Genomic DNA, 23,056 nt, shown 5'->3' on the forward strand with positions numbered 1-23,056 from the left:
ATGCATTGATAATGGTTTTAATATGGGAATATTATGAATTTCAGATTATGAATTCATTTAGGGATTATTAATTAGCCTCTTGCATCTGGATATAGCCAACAATTATTCTTTTCAGTTTTCACAAAGTATGCATTCCGGATTAATTTGCGAGAGCACTTCGCACCGAGGCAGGTGCTTATGGAATAAGCGTTTCCCATCCGATGCCCTCGCCCTCCTCCTCCGTCTTCACCGACAATAGACCGCCACTCTTACCTCCGTCCACGCCGAGCACCTTGCGCCACCGCCTCGGCGCCCTCTGCACCACCCTCAGCCCCATGCGAACGGAACTCCTCCGGTGGGGTTTCTCGTCTGGCCTGTCCGCTGTAAAGAGAGGAAAATGAAGGGATGAGGAAGGCATATCGGAAATCGTTTTCCCTCTCCATTCGACTCCGGGACTCCCATTTTCGAATCGGATTTCGATAGGGAAAAATTGGCTCGGGTTTACAAAAGGATCGCTGGTGGAGGAAATGGAATCATCGCTATTTAATTTGGACGCTCGATCATTTTCTGTTTGAATAACCTTTAGAGTACCTATGCTGCGTCGCGTCTGACTGAAAATATGGGTTCCAATTTTTGACATCTGTAGGTCATCACAAAACTTTCATTTTAATAGCTAAAACTCCCTGCTGCATTATATTAATCTTTGCGCTAAACTCAGGGGAGCACACCCTTGGGCGATTCGACTGACTTCGATGATTTCTGGACTCCTTCCAACATTGCCTCCTCTGAGTTTGCTATTTGGCTCCTGAAGCTTTCAGATTTATTTTTATCCCATAGAATCCACGAATACATGGCTTTAAAGTTTCATTTCATAAAGTTTGTTGGAACTCAAACATTTTTCGGCTGCCTGTGTCGTGCTCAGTCCAATTCGTACCCTTCAGCCTCCCATTCAACCCTTTCCTTCTTGGCCGTCGCTCTGCCCCTTGACCTTGCCCGCTCTCAATGCCGCATTTCCGGGCCTTTAGCCTGCTTCTAAACCCACAGGCGCTTGTCATCTCAATTCTCAAATATCTTCTTCAGTCCCGCGATCCACGTTACGTTTTTCCTCCCTAACTATCATATGAGAGAGACAACCTGTGCTTTCACAAAAGAACGAACATTCGATTTGACGTCATCTCATTGGTCCAGAAACTTTAAAATTATGGCTGAATTGGAGTTATCTTCTCGGATATGACGACACTCGTTTTCTGCGATAAGGGCGCTCTTGATAATTTCTAAATATTTTTTATGATGCGGCAAGATTATAACTCGGACGTCATTAGTCAATTTTGGTTTCACAGGTAATAAAAATTCTAATACAGCTCCAGTGAACGTTGTAAAGTGTCTGTATCGATTTTTTTAGCATTCTGTTTCCTTTTTCCATTTATTTATTGCAATTTTCAGTTTACCGAAGATAGCAGATTGTCCTGCGTTCTTGTTAATGCTTGTTTAGATTACTTCTTAACCAACGTTTATTTTACCTTAGCGCTGCAGTTCGGTCAGGTATCAGGCTCAATTCCTCGAATGAATATGTTTAAGTGGATTAGTGAGGTGTGTAATAGTTTTAATCAGCTACCTTAGTTATTTGGCCTTTCTCATTATGCTTACGTTTACAATGAGAAATTAATACTCTCAGTATCAAAGATCCTACCTCTATCACTTGCTCTAACCGAATAATCACAAAAAATGAGGGATTGATAATCCATGAGTACCTACGCTGATGTTAACAGCCATCGAAATGTAATATCTTAAACTAAAACTAAAAACTTCGATATGGTTGAGACCTCCACATATGCTCAGCTGAATTTCCTCAATCCCTCATTGATAAGCTATTTGTTGGAAAATACTCTTTTATTACTCTTACATGAGACTTGCAAAATTATAGAATTTGAAAGTAAATTTTCGCTCGGGAAACGGAATGTTAGCACAAAAGAATTTTATATAAATCATGTGTTAAACATCAGCATATGTTCGTCATGCACAAAACTCTAAACTGCTGATAAGCTTAAGGGTATTATAAAGGTTACATAAAGGTTCGTACTTCTCCAGTTAACTCATTCAAAGCATTGCTGATGACGAGTCAACTTCTTTCATCGTAGATTGGGACTACTTCATGGACTTCAGGCCCATGAACTTTTGCCATCCTTCGTCGGTACTCGAAACTTGAAACACGCCCTGTTCGTACGGAACTCTTTCTTCACCGATCGAGGGTTGCGCTGTAAACAGCCTCCCCACTCTCTTAGAGAAGGGAGTTCAATAAGGGATTCCCTTCCCTTTTCCTGAGGAGAAATAAACGAACTTTTAAAAATAAAGTCCCTTCCCTCGTCCCTAAAATTCATCAAAGGATATGCTACCAAGATTGAAGAGATCTGAGGAAGTCATCTAAAGTCTTCCATGTTAGAGGAGAGGGCGGAAAGGAAAACGTCGTAATCATGAATTCCAAAACTCGAAACAATATAAGAAAAAAAACATTTATTTCTGTTCCTCTATGATTCTTCTATTATGCTTTGTTCATAAAACTAGGTCGGCGGGTTTAATGCGTAATCGTCTCATTTAGTTTTGTTTGCGGCTGAAATGTTTATTTGTGCCGACCTTATTAAGAGAATTCCCTCCTCGTTGAAAAGGAAGGAGTTCTCTGAGCGGAGACTTCATGATTTTGTTCGCGTTGGACATTGAAGACATCCGCTAAATGAAAGGTAAATGGCCATCTCCGAGTCAGGGTGCAGACGATAATTACCCAGATATTGTTTATTCCATTGTCCATTTCATGTATGTCCATTTCATCATATATCCGCTTGGAAGTTCCACATTATGGGTAATGGTTTCTTTGGATCGTTCATGGGCACCATTTCAAGCGTCGCTTTTAGTGAAGGCCACTTATGGACCGCCACGCCGGTACATGCCCAAATGGGCTAAAGAGTATAGGCATGAGTATGTCCCTGCATTCTGTACTATGTCCCTTCTCCTTTAGGGCTGTTGTCCCTTCAGTTAACTGCAGCGCTCTCTACATTGTATAAACTTACTTTTTATTAAGCTCAACTACGACGTTCACCTCTGTATCTCCATTTTTTCGCCGTCTAGGTTGGCTGTTGTTCTAAAGCTATTCCAGGGTTTTCTTCACTCCATATGCCCACAAAAACTCATATTTCCTGTCATCGCCTTATAGTATTTCGCCTGGTCACCATTTTTACAATTGTAGTTTCTCAGTTGGTGGAATTCATGCCTTTGTTCCCATAAAAAAGCATTAATACCAGTTTAAAGATATTTTAATTTACTCGAAATGTGCGTAATCCCGCTTTCAGGAACTGCCGGCCAACTATCTAGTTCTTGTGCATGTGGTTTGTAGTATCTGTAGTTTGCCGATACAGAGCTTTCTGATGTAAGTACGTATGTTCAACACCTCCCACGTGTCTTTTTTGCGAGGCGTGATCTATAAATTTTAATATTGCGTCAAATTTTATGCATATATTATTCCTTTTGTAGACGTTTTGCGAAATGACTTGTAGTCTCGAGAAGTGAACCCCAGGTATTATCTAGGATATTTTTTGCGGAAACCCTTCCATTTCGATCTGTCTCTAATACAAAAAATATCCGCTTTTCTGGTTCTATTTAGATAATTTCTATAAACTTCGGAATCATTCTGTTTTCACCTGCCCAAGCAAGTATTCAATACATTTTTTTTTCTAAGGCAATACCGTTACTCGCATAAGACTCATAGAACCTTTTCAAACATACTGTATACTTATATATCTTCCAGGAAAATGTACTTCGGAATCTTTCGTTAGAGCATATTATGTAATATCAATCAAGGACTTGAGGCCTTAATTAAAGAGTTATTTTCTTCATGATCATTGAACGTTAGCTTTAGTCGTCAACTCCGTATTGAGATATGGTAAAAAAACTACAGTAATTAACTCAAATGTTGGTTTAATAGGTTATAGGTAGATATCGGGGTGACCTAGTACTAAGCGGCGTGTGAAATTCACACAATTGTAGGGGGGGGGGGGGGGAAGCAGTTTCTTTTCCTGATTCACCTGTGGTTTCCCGCAAAGATGTAGCATTCGGAAAATCACTCAGCTTGGGTGAAGAAGTGATTGCTCAGAGTTGTCACCGAGAATTAAACCCGGGTCCGCGTGTCAATAATCAATCTCTAAACTCACTTGAAGACTGTGCCTGCAAAGTAAAATGCTAAGTGTTTCGGTCGACGTCTTTGGGAATTAGGCAATATTAGAATTACAATTACAAATTATGTAACTTATCATTTTTATTGTAACTATACCAGGTGTCAACCGTAATCAGACTTTCAGTATCGGTCGCACTCATGCGAAAAAGCCCCCTGGTTGTGTGAATTTCTCATTAGAAGCCTTCACTTCACGTCATTTTAAGCCACAGGAACTGGTTTCGACGCTGTATTAATGATGTTCCTTCAATGCCCTTACATACTTGTGAATAATGTTTTTTTATAGGTAGCGCTATGTATTTCTTCCAGATGTGGACCTACGTACTCAGCCGTGTAGCCTTTCAAATACCAAATGTTATATAAATCTGTTTCTTAAGCCAATGCGTTTTCCGTGGGATAGAAAATAGTGTTGAGTTTATTTTTAAGAAATTTGCTTCTGAGAATTTTGTAGTGGGACCTTCATATTTTCTGTATTATTTCGTTTCGGCCGCGTATTCAGTGCGCGACCGTTAATTTTTACCACTTGAAAAATAGCCAGAAACACCTTTTTCGTGTTTAATTTGTACCCATACTCCTCCACGCAATGTGATGCGCATTTGTAGTCCGAGTTTGTAGTTGCGGCCAGAGCAGACGTCAGACAAGTGTGCGGCCTGTTGCAGGGGCATTCGAGTGTGGGCGTGTACATGCGGTGAAACTGGAGAGGGAGGTAGAGGAGAGGAGCTCATGCGACCGCCGGAGATCCACAACCCCCTCCACCACCGCCATCCCTCACAATATAGTACAACCCAGGGGCCAGCCCGCGAAAACGTGTTTCATTTCATTCTACCCTTCCGTTCGTCTCCCGGATAGCTCGAGGGCATGTCACTTGTGCGTGTGTATTTGTTCAGCTGCAAAATCGAATGTAATCAACATCACAATTGAGTGGCACGGGCGCGACCAAATGAAAACATAGAACACAAAAAAGTAGACACCCTGCACAAGTTTTGGTGGTGGAGCAAACTCCTTCAACGGAAAATGGCAGTGCAACAGAAAATTTCGTAATACCTGTCTATTATAAGTATTATGTGCTTTCTTAAGGTTACGTCTGTGCTGCACAATTTTGAATAGAATTACGCAACCACGCAAATCCACGTCCTGCATGTGTGTATTTACGGCATATATACGCACACGCACCCCCTTGCATTAATCCTTCCGCTTATGGTCGTTTTTATAGTATTTCCTTGCGTGCCGACGTTTATGCTGCTGGTTTGGGTTATTGAATATTTGCTATAGTGTTTAATGGGCTTCTCAGGACGACGAAGCATGCTGACGTTTGTTCCAAATTAAACCGATGCGAGCTAGTCTTCCAGCGGGCCTACGGTATCATATCTCAGGCCTTGGTTGGAGTTTAATCTGGGTGAATTAAAGCGCGTGGTGGATTAAATTTTCCTGTGCGGTGGTAAATTGTTCAGGTCATAGTTTATGTTCAGTCGTTTTCCCCTGCAATAAACTGCGAAATACTCCCTACGCGAGTAAATTAGTGGTGACACATCAAAGAATTAAACCAATATTTTGGTGCCACGTGGCTATTTCACTTGTGACTGATACTACTATGTTTTATATGTCCTAAGCATTCCCTCTATTCCTTCAAGCCGTTTACCATTTTAAAATAAAATTATTCAGCATCATTCATGTCACATTGAAAACTTTATTCCATTTTAGAGCTCCACTTTGGGCAAATAGTTTTGATACCATAATAAATCTAAATATTTTTTGCTTTCCTTGTGAAACTCAAGCAAGATCGTTAAGAGTTGGTAGATAGGTAAGGGGTAGGTAGAGAGTTTGACAGAAGTACGAGGGCTGTTTAAAATAGAATTATCGTAAATGTTGTTTGGGCATAATATATTGTGAGAACTTGTATTTCAATTAATATTTTTGTCTTAGTATGTAATTTATATGCGGTTTCATTGATTTTACTCCAGTATTACGTCATTAGCAGCCATTGTAAATTGATACATGTTCAGTATGTATACGATAACGATGAAGGTAATTCTAGCATTGAAATTTTGCTTCCACCCGAACAAACCGTGAGCCGTGGACTGTTTATTGCTACAGGAGGCACATTGAGGGTCCGTAATTCCCTTCAATACAGCTTTTAAATGGTTTAAAATGTTTCAAGAAGAGAAAAAATCAATTTCAAAGGAAGGTGGACCCTGGGCTCCTGTCAATGTTCTTATGGAAGTATAAATTAGCGCTCTGTTACCATTATGAGAGAAGAGCGTCGAATAAAATTAAAAGCACAACCATAAATATTGCAAATTTCATTGGTTGGCACGTTGGTGCCAGAAAAATTGTGCATAAGATGTGTTTGTGAGGGATGAGTTCCACGAAACATTTTGTGAAATCGTGAATATTTCGTGAAAAGCAATGTGAATTGTGTTCCTCATCCTCTTTATTGTCCAGACCTTGCTCCTTTTCCTCTCCTTAATGTGGGAACGCATTCGTGGAAAGCGTTTTTCATTATCAGAAATTGTAATACGCCATGATTCAACGTGCAAAGGCTGCCGCTGATGCGATCCTGAATTCAATTAAATAAAGCTTGTTCAACATATACAGTACACATTATGCTTCCAATATAATATAAAATTTGATTTTTGTACTGTAAATATTGAGAATTAGAAAAAAAATGTGGCCTTTATAGAATATCCCCCTAATTGACTTATCTGGTTCGTTGATCCGGATGCTCTCATTTTTATTAGTTAATCAGAATATGTTACCATCACAATCGGCGTTATACAACACCCTGACGTGACCGCTGGAATCCTAATTGAAGTCCGTAATTTCTCCCCTTCTCTACCTGATCTCTAATCTTCTCAACCGCCGCTCCGAGTAATACCCACCTAATGAGAATGGAAACCTCAACCTCAAACGCTATGTTCGGTCATGTTTCACAGTTTATTCTGCTTGAGCAATTCGCAAACAAATGGGAGCTTACTGATTCGTTGCCTTTAAAATATTCATGAATTCAATGTGTTAAAAACACCTCATCATACATAAAACACCCCATCATCATGTGGTCACAAATTAGTTAGCTTGTAAAGTTACAATGATTTTACTTGCATAGACCTAAACTTGTACTACCCAAATATTGGTGAGTTGCGTGCCTACAAGCCTACCTAACCATAGGAAACGCATTTAATTACACCTGGATAAAGTTACTTACTTTGTTTGCATGTTTCAAAAGTGGTCGATAATTTTGAATTCGTACCCGAGATCCCCTATTCATCATTTAGGGTCTTATATTAAAGGGTATTTTTGCTATCACGTGTGATATGAATCATAATTTATTTATCTGTCTGCATTTGATTGACATCACATTATCGTGAAATTGATCATATAAAAAGTTTATCTGATTTTCTGGTGTCAACGTAAATGTTATATTTTGAATTGTTCTAATTTTTTGTACAAATGCGGAGTGTCTTCTTCAATTTCTGCTCTATGGCAATGTATTGATTCCTTAAAATATTTAAAGATACTATCACGTCAAAAAAAACCGTACCACCTAGAAGATAAATAAATAATTAAAGATTTTTAAAACTCCATGTACTATCTCAAAAGCAATGTTAATATTTTTTTATAATTGAATAATCACAAATTCCTTTAAGGTCCTATCCATATTGGGAAATCATTTGGCTTGCGTTTCACATCAAGTTACCCGAATTGATTTTTGTCACAGTCTCTTGTAAAAGTTAACTAAAATCGAAAATTATAATGATGTACTGCATTCTAATTTTAACTCAAGTGCATACAGTTCCCTTCTCCTATTCACATGGTGGTGTTTCATACTCCTGCGTCCTTCCAGAAATCAGAGGTTAAAAAGTGGGTAATTTTAAAGTCGCACCATGGCCTTTTACGCACACTTTGGGAGTGGTTTATGTTTAACGTTTAAGACGTTTACATGGCTCCTGTTTTTGGCGGTAGTCACTAAACGCCACTGTGATAGATAGCCGCCAGACCAGGGGACTGAGTTTCGCACGTGTTGATCAACTCGTCGAATATGGTGGCCCGTCTGGCCACCCTCTCCTCTCCCTTTACCTTCCCCTCTCATTCCGCATTCCTACCCTGATTAGGTTTCCCTCTCGTTCCTTCCCGCTCTAGTGCTCTCCAAACCCCCGCACTTGGATCCGCGTGCCTCGATCAATCCATGTCATCCCCAAGAGGAGCAGATGGAGAGAGAGAGGGAGTGGGACAGTTAGGTCGGGAAGAGATGTGAAAAGCTTAGTTCCGTCTGGGGGTCACTGGAGTTTGCCGAAAGTTTGTGTGTTGCTGAAATTGGTTCCTCCCTATTCATAGGATTACTGAGTTGTAAACGGCTACCGTTATGTTCCCTCTCCGAAATTTCATTCCAGTTGTTCACTTCCACTGAAATTGATACGCAAATGTAATATCGTTTGTGGAAACGGTTTTCGAGAGTTTGGAAGGCAAAGGAACGTCGGAATGGCTACGCCCAGAAATCTTGTTTACCTCTCCGCAAATTCTGCGGGAATCGTGCAAATGATTTGCGTATGAGTTTCATTTCATTTTTTGATTCGGATTCATTCTGGGATCGATTCACGCAAATATTTGTGGAGAGGAAACGATAGATATGACGGAATAAATGACTGTTTCCCTCGACTAGTTGACACTATTGCTTTTATTGATTCAAATCGCTTATCCAATATACATACCTCTTAAAGGCAACATTCCGTACCACCGCGCCACAGCTTGCTACATATTGCTATCAGACTACTGAGTGATAATTATTTCGGCAATCTTCCGATGTATTCCCCCTAAAGGTGCTTTTAGATGATGTCTCAGAAACTCAGATGACTCAGATGTAGTTACGAAATAATTGACCTCACTGCAAATATAAATAGTTGAACTTCTTGGCCATGCTGTTAAAGAAAACAATTTTTTTAGAACTTCTCCTGGTTGATTTTCTCAACTTCCGTAAATGATAAATGAAAACACCGATGACATACGGGTAAAAATACGCGGAGGAGAGAGGAGAACCCGTTATTGAATAAGAAAATGGCGTCATCTCACTCTCGTGTGGCCTTGTTATTCTCTTTAAGGATTTATGTTTATGGAAATCTTATACAATCCGTATATTTATGTATGATTATTTCATTGGTGTCTAAACTGCTTCGCTATATTCCTTAAGGCTCGAAGTGACAAAGCTTTTGTTTCACCCATAGTTCACTGAAAACTGTGTGATTATGCATTTATTTAAGCAATTAGTTAGCAAATAAATCTGCGGAGACAAATGTGCCCAACGTTTTTTACTCTATTAATACAGGGTCCGTACAATAAGTATCGGAACTAGTTCCAAAAATCGAAATTTATAGCAGTTATCTTTACAATCACTTAATAATCTTCAAAATATATTCCTCCTGCATTGATACCCTTTGTTCGGCGCGTCTGCTGCTAGTTAGAAGCCCGCTGGAAGTCGGTTTCCGGATTACTGTGAGAGCCTTTGTCGTCGCCGCTTGAACCGCCTCGATGGAGTCGAACCGATATCCTTTGAGCTCCTTTTGAGCTATCCTTTGAGGTAACAACGTTGTCTAGAAAATCTTCATCTTCCTGGACGCAGTCCAAAATTTCTTGCGAAATTTGCACCCGCGACAGTTTTTGTTCCTCGCTCAAGACTTTCGGCACCAGCTTCGCGCACACTTTCTTCATCGCAAGATCCTCTGTTACAATGGCGTGGACGCTTCCGACTGAAAGGCTGTCCTCACTGATAAGGGCGATGGTTAAACGCCTGTATATCTAGTAGTGAAGGAATTGTAACTGTAGCTCGTGAATAACGCGAAAATGCCGTATACGAAGTAATCTTTTGCATAAAATCACTTAATTACTGAACAGTATTCGGCACACATTTCTTCGGTTAGTTCCTTGGTAATTCTTATCATAATATTACGTGTCGTCAGCTTTATTATTCGACCCAGTTCAAAATTAAATCTTGTAGTCCCTTTAAAAGTTAATTCCTGATTAAATTTACAGTCGATGTGTTGGTTAACTTTTGATTTTCATGCATTATCTTGATAGTTAATTGTAACAATATCAAAAAATAAATGAAAATGAATATTCAATCCCAGTATGTGTGCACATGAAATTTTTAGCTGCGAAAATAATTGCTGCAATGGACAATCGAACAATTTTAATGTGCTTAGTTGTTCATAGAAAGCCGCGTTCATTGCTGGTACGTACATGTTGCATTGCTTCTGACGTCGCGTGGGTCTTTAGTGAATTTTCACGAGGTTTAATATCTTATTGATGGAGATTAATATATCTTGTTTTCGAAAGCTGTTTGGTATTTAATCGCTCCAGTAAAATGAATCCCGAGTCTTAGGTTTTCCAATTCTTTAAAATGTAGTTGTAATTATATTTACTGGTCTGTTGAACGTCAAACTGACCCTAATATATTTTTTCTTTGACTATTTTAGGAGATTTCGAAATGATAGGTGCACTTGTGTTTCGGTCGTAAATGCTGTGCATTTAAGATAAAAGTATTCTGTGATAGCTATAAATAGTTTACTCCTCGCGCGGATAAGTCTAGAATGCGTGGTAATTTCTACTATTAATTATTAATTACCACTATTCGCTTATACTCTCAATGGTAATGAAAAATTTAGGTAATTTACTGATATAAGAGTGAATTGAATTATACTCGTAGTGATCCCGAATTTTGTATCCCTGCCAAAATGTTAAGTTGAAAACTTATTCATTTTTGTAATTGTTAACCGTTTTTCAGAAAAGAACATGAATTTCGTGAACTGAATTGCAATCATAGAAGGGTTGATGAAACTGAAATTGTATGTTACTATCTTATAAATTCAGTGAAATTTTAAAAAGAACGTTTCATCCGTTTTAAGGCAATATCGTCGACGATTTAAGGTGGTTGGTCCTATGTGGCTAAAATCTTCATTTTAAAATATCATGAATAACTACTCTTGAAATAGAAGCATAAATCATGACTTTAAAAAAATACCTTTTATTAGGTTCTATTTTCCTTGCGTACTCGACATTTACCATTCCCCGTAGAGGACCTGGAAAACATCGCATTAAACGCTCTGCTTCTGCTCCAGGGAATTCCGATAAATTTGGTGGTGAAGGGTGTGAGATGTTGTTGAAAATTTCTTCTCATTAGGTAAACTTTGAAACCTCGAATGAAGATTCGCCTCAACCGAGTTAATGCAAATTGTTAGTAATATTTTTTCTTTCGAAACCAAGTGCGATTCTACCTTCCACAAACTTTAGTTCTTTATTTAATAATCCTGTTGGCGTTGAAAAATGCATTAAGAGCTTTTTTTGCACTAAAGACATATATCATTATCCTATGCAAGGTTTTATACGCTTTAAACTATTGTTTTATTACTGTAATGAAGCTAATTTCTGTATCCCTAGTGGAATAGTTGACAGTTCTAAACTTTCATAATTTTTTTGTTGAAACTTAAGTAAGGCTAGTATCGATTTTCATTGTATTGCTTCGTAGTCCTTTATCATAATGGTTACGTTTTAATTTTCATCTTCTCCAGTCCTTATTCTCGCAGTCTCTTTGGCGTATTTTAATTGATTGATTACCTCTTTCTTTGAAACCTGTTTTATTGGAAAATTTTCTTTGAAATTAGGCAATTAGCAATTCAAGATATCCATTGAATTGTCTCGGGGACTTCTAAATAAAAAAAACCGAATGAGAAAACTAATCTTTGATATGAAAAGAAAGCAAAAGTTATGTCTTTTGCTATCAACTATCATGGAATTTTCCAGCTCTAGTTGACTTTAATCATCAATTCACCCTCTCACATTTCGATTATTATAAAATATTGTATAAGAGTGGTTAGTAAGAAAAACCATGCACACCATCGTAAAAAATGAAGGGTTGGAAAAATAAAAATCCGTTTCATGTCCGTTTTATTATGGACTTCTCATTATAGTCCTTACCCGATTGTGGTTTCCACATATCTTAGCGTGTCTTGTTTTGTTCGCGTATGAAAAAGTTGTGGAGTCTTAAAAAGGCAAAGCTTTCAATTGAAGCATTTTTAATAGCAGATTCGCTGAAATACCCCCTTTAAGGTAGGTATTTCAGCGAGGTTCGTCGTTACGATCCCATTAAGGGCTACTCCACTGTAGGGTACAATGTGTATCTATTGAGACCAATCTCAAGTGGATGGAAATCGGCAGGCATTCACGTTTGAATGAAATATTTTCAGGAAATCGATTTAGATACGGAAAAAATTTAAATAATTATAAATTTAAACTATTAGCTGCATTTTCCTTCAAGATCCGTTGTTGTAGCTATATAAGTTCATATTTAAATGAGTAAATAGAAATTATTCCGCATAATTTCCATTTGATGACATTGATAAACAACAGTTTCTGGGTTTAAACTCGGGCAAAGAATTGAAATAATATTAGATTTGAATTAGTGACTTGCTGAAATACCCGCTTTAAGACCTCATAGTTAGTCGTTTCAATTCAATTAAGGGCTACTCCGCTGTAAGAAACAATGTGTATCTATTGAGGCCAATCCCAAGTGAATGGATTTTGAGAGGCATTCACATTTGACTGACATGTTTTCAGAAAGTAATCGAAATACGGAAAATTATTAACAGTATTAAACATTTAAACTATTGTCTGAATTTTCGTTCAAGAACCATGCTTGTTGGTATATAATTTGATATTTTAATGAGTAAATGAAAATTATTCCCCATTATTCCCATGTAATGCCATTGATAAGCACCAAAGTTTCTGGGCTCAAACTCGAGCAGGGAATCAAAATGTTCATGTTAATATGTTTAGAAGTATTCGATCCCAAATATGTATGGAGCCAATTCAAACTCTGTCCGTTTATTACAGAGGAAAAATTAACATGTTCAGATGTATGTGTTAATGTAGAATAACTAATAAACCTTTCGGGGTTGCCTAAAAGATTTTGTTATAATTTTTCCAGCAATATGCTCCATCAGTGTACTCCTCGCAAATGTGTATATCGCAAAAATTGTCTGAATTCAAGTATCTTGCAATTTTAAATACGTAATTTAACTTTGTGCATGTGTATATGCATACATTTGTATCACTTGGGTTTCTCTAGTCCTGTGTTAAAGCGGTAGAGTAGAAATAATATTTATTTTGTTTGTGTGATGCGAACTTCATGGAGATCTTCAACACGGAATGGATACTGGTATAAGAGTTGTGAATTACTTTTTCTGTTTTCGATAACCTGTCTTTCAATCTGTCTTCGCATTTGCTTTCCTGTCAATCCAAACTTCCGAAGTCTCAGTCTCGGGTATATGTGAAAGAGTTTTCGTTTAGGTAGGATGGAAGTTGGAGATGGGAGATAATCGAAGAATGAGACGGCGGTGGCCAGGTACTGCCAATAAAATGAGGATCGAACTATCTTATTTTATCCTATAATGTGGAATGCTGGAGTACAAGGTATTAGCGGAATTTGGAAAGCTTAAAGTAATTATCGAAGTATTTTGAAGATTTTTGACAACTAAAAAAAAACGGAAGCCAGATGTCAGACTAGGTTGCAAATCAACGTTATTGAGAATAAAGAATACTTCAGCGAATTGTATTGTGATTGATGCTGATTTCACTTGTAGATGATCATATCTTTACAAAGTTCCACACGTCACGGAAGTATAATTTTCCTTCAATAATCAAATATGTCTATAAGAGTTAATGCTTAGTGAATAGTAGCGTTTTTCATTTGCCATTACATATACGTTATCCATGAATTTTTAAAAATTCATGTCCGTGCACTCATTTGTGAACGACTGCCACCCGTGTATATTATAGGTGGCCAAGTTTTATCATACTTTCCTCTTATTTTAATTTCATTCGTGAGGTTATTTGTACTAGAAAACTTTCTGGGAGCCGACTATTAGAATCGATTGAGTCAGAGCGTTAAAGTAATTCATCGTTTCCGGAAGCCTTATCTGCATAGTATTAAATGTGTAATAAATTAGCTGTAATTGATTGAAGGTTGAAGTATAGAGTTCTCTGTTTTGGAAAAGATTGTGTTGCATTGGTCCTGTAAATATCGTCGTAGGCCCCTGCGTTGGTTACATGTGGATTTATAATTTCAGTCGTAACCCTCCGTTGAAAATAACTCCTACCGAAACTGCTAAGACATCGATATTCCTGCGTTAATGATTCCTTGGGGTGAAGAGAATAGCTGCCAAGTTTTTATGAGTGAAAAATATTTTGAACCTCCCGTCCGAAAGCCCAAAGTATGACATATAGTCGTAATGTTTGTATTTTGACATTTTTCTTCGAAACCTGTGAATTAAAAATCTTCCAAGCCATCTCAAATCGTTTTGAAAGTGAAGTGATTGCATAGTTAAATGAATTTTACTGTAGGGCTTTATATACTATTGGTCTATTGATGATTTTTAATTTGACATGTAAATATTTCCAAAAAAGGTTAAAACATGGTAAAAATTAAATGAAGTACCATTGTTAGTCACAGAAAATGGCTTCAGTTTAATCTATTTGTATGTGTATGATAGGTGCTTGTCGATCGGATAACTCTGGCAGGACGTAACATCCCACCTCCACTAATAATTCAAGCGTAGCCTGTTTGAGTCCCACCTTGGGCATGTGTTCTGCAACATGAGGCGGCTCAACTGTTAATGAAACGCCATAATTGGTCTATTGGACCCTCTCGATACATAAGTCACCAGTGGCGTTCGGCTTGCAAAAATATTTTATCCACCATCCAGTGCTTTTGATATTAGTTTCGGTAAATCTAAGATGACCCTTCACTACATGAGTACTAGGTGAACGTATAAAAAAAGATTTCGTGAGATGGTCTTGAAAGTGTTTTGGAATGAAGACAAAAAAGTGAAAGCAAGCTGGGTTTGGGATCACTTTTCGTTTGGATAAGCAGAAATAAAAAATGTCTACGTTTACATGTGTTTACATTCGACGCTATTCTGCCCATGGATGAAATAATAAATGTTACGTAATTGTCTTATTTCACCCACGTATTTGGAAAATGAATGGAGTAGAGGTATAATGAAGTATAAAGAGTTTGATTCGTTGCAGAGAAACATTAGTATGCTCATCACGTAAAATCTTATTGTTAGTTATTGTTCAGATAGGATAGGTATCGCTGTACCGGCAGTGGCTTTTTGTTGTTTTAACACGTGAGCCTTCTATTATGGGCCGATCAAACGCATTATCGCTTTATGTGAAACCGTGCGTAGGCGCGCAAATTAGATCGGGCAGGTAGATAAGGGGTGGCAGAAGACTTGGAAGACTCATGTTTTAGGCTCCTAGCTCGCCTTCCCTCGCCCCATGTGAATTATTGAAGGTGTAGGCAGTGTCCACTGGGGCGTGCCCTCCCGTAAGGGCGTGAAGGTTGAGCCTAGGGCGAAGGTCCCGACTTGTTTGCGGAGAGAGGTGGGTGGGGAATCGGCGAGTGGCAGGTTTATGGGATGGGGGAGACGGGAATGGATTGTTATAGTTCGATGGGACCGTCCTTTTTTTTCATCACTACCATCTGGGAATTTAAAGAATAGATCGCAGGATATCTCAACGATCAGAACCCTGACGCATTCGCATAGTCGTCTTTGGGAGGGAGGGGACTGGAATGTGTTGTCCGGGTCCCATGCTGACAAGAAAATTATTTTATTGTGCTTGATCGGTCGGACGATAGAAGTTGAATCAATTTACCTGCGAGGAAAAACTTTATGTTTATGGCATTGTGAATTTACTGGAAGACGTCGCATCAGTAGATAGGGGTTCGGATGGGGAGGGTTTCATCCAATTCTACTGTGATGTACTTTATCTGGAGGTTTTATTATTTTCTCTCTCCCTGGGGGAACTTGGGGTCATCGCCAGGTTCAACGCGTATCGCTTTCTTCGATTTAGGGTTCGGGGAACGTCATGACCTTCACTCATGCCGGGAACAATGTTTGCAGTTGCCAGCCATTCACAAAGTTTTAATATTAGCATTCTTTTCAATGTTATCTTATTTGTCATAATAATTTTGCTATTGAGTTGGTTGATGTTGGTTGGTTATTGACTTTTGAGAGTACTCCTGCAATCCGAGCAGTCGGGACTCAGTTTTTCAGCGTGTTTCAGTGTGTGTCATTGTAGATACGGAGCCCTAAAACTAATAATGTATTAACTGAGAAATTGAATGTCTATAATTTTCACTAAAAGGAGAAGAGTGATTAGATTTTGACCAAACTCGATCACCGAATGTTAACATGCATGGTGTCCATGTATATTTTTTTCTATTTTCCTCATAATTGCTTCACTATTTCCCAAATTATTGATCCACTATTGCCGAACATATTTAAGGCATTTAGTATTTCAATAAAAGTGTTAATTTCATATGTTTTTCAATAAATTGCATATTATATATTTCTATCAAAACCTACCGTATGGAAAATGTATACTTTCATTCATTCGCCTACCCATTTAATATTTTCTTTCCTATCGATGTGTTTGATTGTTTGTGTTGATAATTTTTTTAGGAAATTAAATTTTTTCATGTTTTACTTCTGACTAATTTTCTTGAAACATGTAATCCCAGTTGTTATTGATTTCGTGGTGCTTCAAAATTAAAAATGCACCATCCATTGAGTAATTCGCGAAGCAGCAATTACTCAATATTTTTCATATGAAAATACACCGTTACAAAGCATATAAAATTGCATTTTTGTATGTCAAGGCATGTGTAGCTAGTTAATGAAAATTGGTAATGGATAATCATAACAGTTTCAGGTTTAACCTTTTGGAATTCCTTCATTATAGGGGTAAAAAAAAACATTTCCACCTGAAGATGATGCGCAGCATCGAAACCATGGTCGTGAAATATGAAATCTTTTTGGTGGAAATGTTAAGTTTCATGTTACCCTCATAATTGGTAATGGATGTTGCTAATCTATTATTGAGAGCGACCCACATGCGTTGTCTTTTACTTTAAAAGTATTGCTTACATTTGAGGGGTTAGGTATTATGCTCTTAAAATTTTAATCAGCGTTCGTGCAAGGCTTCCTTATTATACCTGTAATTACTGCTTATATATTGAAACAAAAATTGAAGGGTAGAATTAAATTCATTTTTAAGTTCTCAGTTATCAGAAAGTAGGTACCAAAATTCCTTTGTTAAAAGGTGGTTCATATTTCCATTTATTTTTGAAGCGGCAAAGTTTTTGAAGGGAATTCGAAGAAGCCAGAGAAAAATGGTGAAGTAGATGTATAAAGGTAGTGAAATGATGAATTTTGCAGTATATATGAGGTAGGATGATGGATCATCTGAAAAATAGGAAAATAATAAGGATTTGGACAACATGAATGGGGGTATAAAGTGTTATGAAATTAAAAATGAACAACGGAAGCCGAAAGTCTGGGTCTTATTAAAAATTAATAATGGAATTCGTATTTTAAACCAATACCTTTTTTTCTGTCAGCTTTCTAAACGGTATTCTCTTAAATAAAGACCCGATTAAAGAGCATAGAACTACCACTTGTGGGTAATCCACATTAGTGTGAAATTCGGACAAGAGCTGATTGTTGAAAATTTCATCCAGCTTTAGAAATTCTCTCGATTAAGTTTGTCGGTTTTCCGAGAAATTTGTTCGAAATATGTGACTGGCATAGATTTAGTGAACAGTTTCGTATTGACTTCAGTCCTCGAAAATTCCATCTTTTGTATATTTTGTCCGCAGAGACGGCGTTTTGTACGCATGTCCTGCACTCCCGCTCATCCATTTCAGATTGACGAAGTTGTCAGTCGGCCAAACATCACTTCTCACACTGAATTCCTGACTATGGAGGTCCAATGTGCACCGGATTTTTTTTTACGCATTCGCTTGCATAACCACGTGTGCTTCGTCTGACACATTGAAACTGGTAGCTTACCTCTTCAAGAAAAGACAATTGATGTCCAGGTACATCATTTGAATGGCGCTTATAAACGTTCCATTCAGCCGGTACTAGAAGCAAGAAATGTATATTACTATTGCGTAATTACAGCATCGACTCCATACAAAATCAATATGTTTAGCATGTATAACAGTCTAAAATTCCAAAAATGGAGGGGATGACGATATTTTTAATTTTACTTCCATCGTAATTTTGGATTGATTACTCATAAACTCCTGCATTTTTGACCCAATATTTCATCATATTTCCATCATGTCTGGCGTTTCCATCACCTGCTATCCTGTGTTTTATGAGAAGGCTGTCCATGGAAATTTACTGGACGAATTACATTTATTTCACTTGAACATAGATCGCATGTTGTACATTTAACGTTTCGTATTGTATAAGTAACGTTTCGTATTGTATAAGTAACGTTTAGTATTGTATAAGTAACGTTTCGTATTATAATATTTGTTACGCGTTACATGGAGTCTTGATGGAATAAACGACTCTTCACTCAAGTCCAAAACGTATTCTCAGTATTACATGATATTAATTAGAAGAAATATAAGGCGCTTATTTTAGATTGTCGATAAAAACTTTTAAATAAAACAAATTTTATCCATCGAATTGATTCTCGACTCATTCTAAAAACTTAAATCAATCAAAAAACGCTCAATAATCTATAAATATGATTTTGATATTTTAATGTTAAATGTTTTGTGTACCAGAGCCCTCTCTAATGACGTGACTCCTTCAACCATTGAAATAATATGATAATGATTATGGTATTTAATTATCCATATTATTTATTGATTTAAAACTCCCAAATGTATGCACTGGAATCATATCAGATGTATTCTATTGCTTCCCAATGTCAGGTATATTAATTTCAAATTACTAACATTTCACCTCTGCTGTTTTTTTACTTATACAGCCAAGCAAATGTTTGAATACAAGCGAATATTTGTGCCCAAACCCCGAATCACTGATCACAGAGTGGTACCAGGTGATAAATGTGGTAGTAGACCCACATCGTTGCGCAATTGAAAAGCTGCACTGCTGGTAAGTTCATAATTTGCAATTTTTGTTGATTTTGCGAGAAAATTGGGGCGCGCGATTTTCGTAAGCTTTCTCATCGGCTAGCCTTGCTGGTATTTGCATACGATAATGTAACTGTCTTTTGTGTAAGCGTGATAATCCTCGTATACCATTCCACACACACTCCATAACAATGGGAGAAAATGGAGAATTTTTAAACGAAGCTTTTAAATTTAAGTTTTCAGAAATCATGTGCATAGGGCGCACATGTTTAATTTTTTTTAGTTTTTTGGCTTATGCTTCGAAATACTTTGTTTCCGAGCAAGAGTTACTATTAATTGCATTCTAATCAGTTAAAAAGCATTATGATTATACTTAGCTCATCCAGCATATCTAACCTGCTTGTGTTCTCCATCACGGACGCATGCAGTGTAAACGTTCATAATACTGCACACCTTACGCCCTTCAGGATGTGGCGGGGGTAATTGCACCGATTCGATATTGATTTTATTGCATTATATCGAGGGATAGATAATGTGTCTCGTTCCCCAGCCTCTCTCTCTCTCCTTGGTTAAAGGTCGTCATCATGGCAGCTGCCCCGGCTTGGTCACTATTTTTCGTTATCTCCCTACTCTCCGCGTTTTCTCTCAGCATCAATGCGATCGATTGCATTTCCTTTCCTCCTCTCGTCAGTTTTATGCTCCGTTGTATGATTTTTTTCATTTATTGACACGCGCTTCTTCATGCAACGGATCCTACTACCATCCTTAGCATTTACGCCGTTTTATTGCTGTGATGGCGTCCGAAACTCTTGGAGACAATAATCGACTGCGTCCACTGAGATGGGAGTGATTTTTTTGAAATGTCTTCTTTGAAGTTTAATCGATGGGAGTACTCTCTTGAATGTCATGGTGCGCCGTAATGCCTACAGTCTCTCTTGTCTTCTAGCTTCCGGCCGATTAAATTTTCGTGATACAAGCACAAACAAGTGGACAGAGAAGAGCTTTCAATTAATGGAGTACTGCTTCATGGCTCACGCAACTATAATTACTCGGGCGAGTAATTATTTTTGCCTATCTTGTTCTGGCTTCGACCGAGGACAGAAACCAGGAATGTAAGGCCTAGGGCATACTTTTTTACGGCTTCAGTGGTTATTATTTTCTTTTCCACGTAGCGAAGCAATTCTGTACAAAATCTTATTAGTATTGTCATGGGTGGTAGCTTGGATGTTTTATGAAAAGCGTATTTCTAATACTCGTTGGGTAAATATTGTGCAGAAAATGAAACAAATTTATTGCATACAATTACTTGTAAATGGTAGGCGAAATCTCACTATAACTTTGATTTTTAGAATTGCTTATCTTTTTTCTTGTATACAGTATTTTATACATTTTTCTGGTATATTTTTCGGTATATTTTTTATGCCTCAAGTGAGTTTTCCATCGTCGCGTCCCCTAATGGTGGAATATGCTATAGAGCCCCTCTATGAAAGTAGCCCCTGGCCCTCACGATCAGTCCCTTGTAGCATGATGTAGCAATGTAGCATGATGAATTGGGTCGAATATTTTCCGACACTGGAATAATTAGTTAAAATATGGCAGCCTTCGTACTCCAAATGGTGTATTATTTGGCCCAATTTTCACTCGACGATTTTATACGCGATAATACTTTTAATCATGTGGTGTAACAGCTGCAACGTAATTTTTGTAAGAGTATTTTAGAGTAATCTTCAACAAATTCATAATCTTTCCAGGAACCAATGCACACGGCAATACGTATCTGCTATTTACTGTTATGATAAATCTTTACAATTTTTCAATTCAGAATCAGAAACTGACATTGATTGCAATGGTTCTTATTATCTAGTTTTTATTGTAGTTTATAAACTAAAGTTTGTTATTTTACCTTCTTTTTTTTATTTTATGCTTGATCAATTTTTCATGCCATTCCTTCACTTCTAAAGCCTGTATTTTACCTTGAGTGCGTGGAATTTTGGTGGAAGTTCAGGAACTCCGTTTGAAGTAATGACTCGCGGAATCAGCATATGACCTGCATCGACAAGTTTCCGCTATGTTCAGCTACCTATTCTACGAATAAACTATTCTGCGCTTGTCGTCCGACATCCATCCTCTTACAAAAAGAGATTCGTTCTGAGAAATTTTGGTGGTATCAGTCAATTCACCATCTTTCTTGCCTGGTAACTAACGACCGGGTGGTAAATTTCTCGATTTTGAATATTAAACCTGCAGTGACGTATTGAAGTTGGAAAGCTCTTGGCAGTTAATTAATTAATTAATTAATAGTTTCAACCTTTTCCGCATGTTTTACCGTGCCGCAAGACTTGGCTCTACGAATTTGCGAGGCATAAGAGTATTGATATATTAGAAAACAATTCGGATTAGGTTGACTGAAGCCGTTTTCAAATTTGTTATATTTAGAGTAAATATTGTTCTTTTTGTTAATAATAACGTGTTGCATCGAATAATATGCCATTTTTCTGGGTAGGAAATCGCTTGATCACTTCTGTTAACCTTAATGGTTATTTTAAGGTCCAGAATTAGTTCTGAAAAAAATCATTTTGAGATTTTACGCATGAGTGAAATAAAAGTAATATGATAATGAATATAATTATTCCCTTAAAGCTACAGTTTCCTGTACTTGTGGAGGATGAGTTGTCCCTGTCCCCTAATAACTAAGTTAATTTTAATGTCGAAATGTGCTTTAGCCTACAAATCTAATGAGGAAATATTATTCCGGAAGGAAAACTTTTGGGGGAACAGGAAAGGCTTGAGTAATGTCAAATACGTATATTCATTTCTCCCACTGCCCGGCGTGTTGCTCAGAAACCCACGCCATAACTCCCAAATATGACCTTGTGCAGAAGTCTTGTGTAGATTCGTTGTTTTATTTTTTAGGACATTAAAAGATGAATTAATTGGAGAGGCGTGCGGATTCCAATCCTATTTACTTCTTGATATAAAATGCATAAAAATGCCAAAGTTTTTTGGAGGTACTCAAGTTTTACCAGTCGAGTATCTTACGCCTTTACTAATTTTAAGTTATTGAAAAAGTAAAAAATAGCTTACCATCTTATGGGATAAGACATTTTATTGGTTATAATTCTTAATCACCTTTAGTAAATCCAAATGTGCGTTGTTGTATGAAGTAATCTTCAGTATTCACAACAAAGTTCTTAATGCACGAGTTTTGGCTACTAAATTATTTGCTCTTGTTGCTCAATGCTATTCCATCTTTGGTGGAAAAAATGACCACCTAGACAAAAAATGGTATTTATTCAAATAAAACACCTGAAAAACTTTATAACATGGTGCCCTGTTTTTGACTTCTTATGGCACTGCTGGAAAACGTTAGGTTCCTATTCATCGCAGGGATAGTATTTTGTGGGGAATTTTAGTTTCGTGGATCAAGTCCTACCGAACCCAGGAGCGATGAAGAGCAAGCCACACTCTTGCTCTCCTTTCGTTCCTTTTCGGAGACACTCGATAGCGTCTCTCCTCGTGAAGAGATTCGAGAATTTGTTGACGAGAGCACACCAGCATCTAATCTCTTTTCCGAGCGATTATCTTCTGTAGTCTCGCCTACTTCTCACTTCATGCTTAGAATTCATGGGTGTCTCTGGTAAGTTTTACTCTTAGTGGTTCCAGGTGGGCACGCAGGTGGAAATTATTAGACTTAACTGCATGCCGGATGCACAAGAAAACATGCAACGTTGCGTATATTCTTCTCAAATGACAAATTTTTCATTGGTAACTGATTGAATTTTTCCATTCGGAAATGAGTTTGAAAAAATATGTTTGCTTTACTCTTCACGACTGCGAATACTTTAATATGGCCTAGAGTATCTGCTCTATCTCATAGTTCAGCATATTTCACGAGAAAGCCCTTTTGCACT

At 37.6% G+C, this 23,056-nt stretch overlaps 2 protein-coding genes across 2 annotated transcripts in view; one reads left to right on the forward strand and one right to left on the reverse strand.

Moving 5' to 3' along the window:
* LOC139695520 (14 kDa phosphohistidine phosphatase-like) overlaps positions 1-23,056 on the forward strand; it is a 549,412-nt gene that overhangs the window by 26,563 nt on the left and 499,793 nt on the right. The window lies entirely within an intron of this gene.
* Positions 1-23,056, reverse strand: part of LOC139686909 (phosrestin-2-like) — a 389,694-nt gene that overhangs the window by 9,623 nt on the left and 357,015 nt on the right. The window contains exon 6 of the mRNA XM_071583976.1: positions 253-360. Within this exon, the coding sequence (XP_071440077.1) occupies positions 253-360 (108 nt within the window). The remainder of the gene's footprint in view (positions 1-252; positions 361-23,056) is intronic.

Source organism: Hetaerina americana, unplaced genomic scaffold (genome assembly GCF_022747635.1).
Source record: "Hetaerina americana unplaced genomic scaffold, ioHetAmer1.1.p SCAF_1, whole genome shotgun sequence".
In the NCBI taxonomy this organism is placed as follows: Eukaryota; Metazoa; Arthropoda; class Insecta; order Odonata; family Calopterygidae; genus Hetaerina; species Hetaerina americana.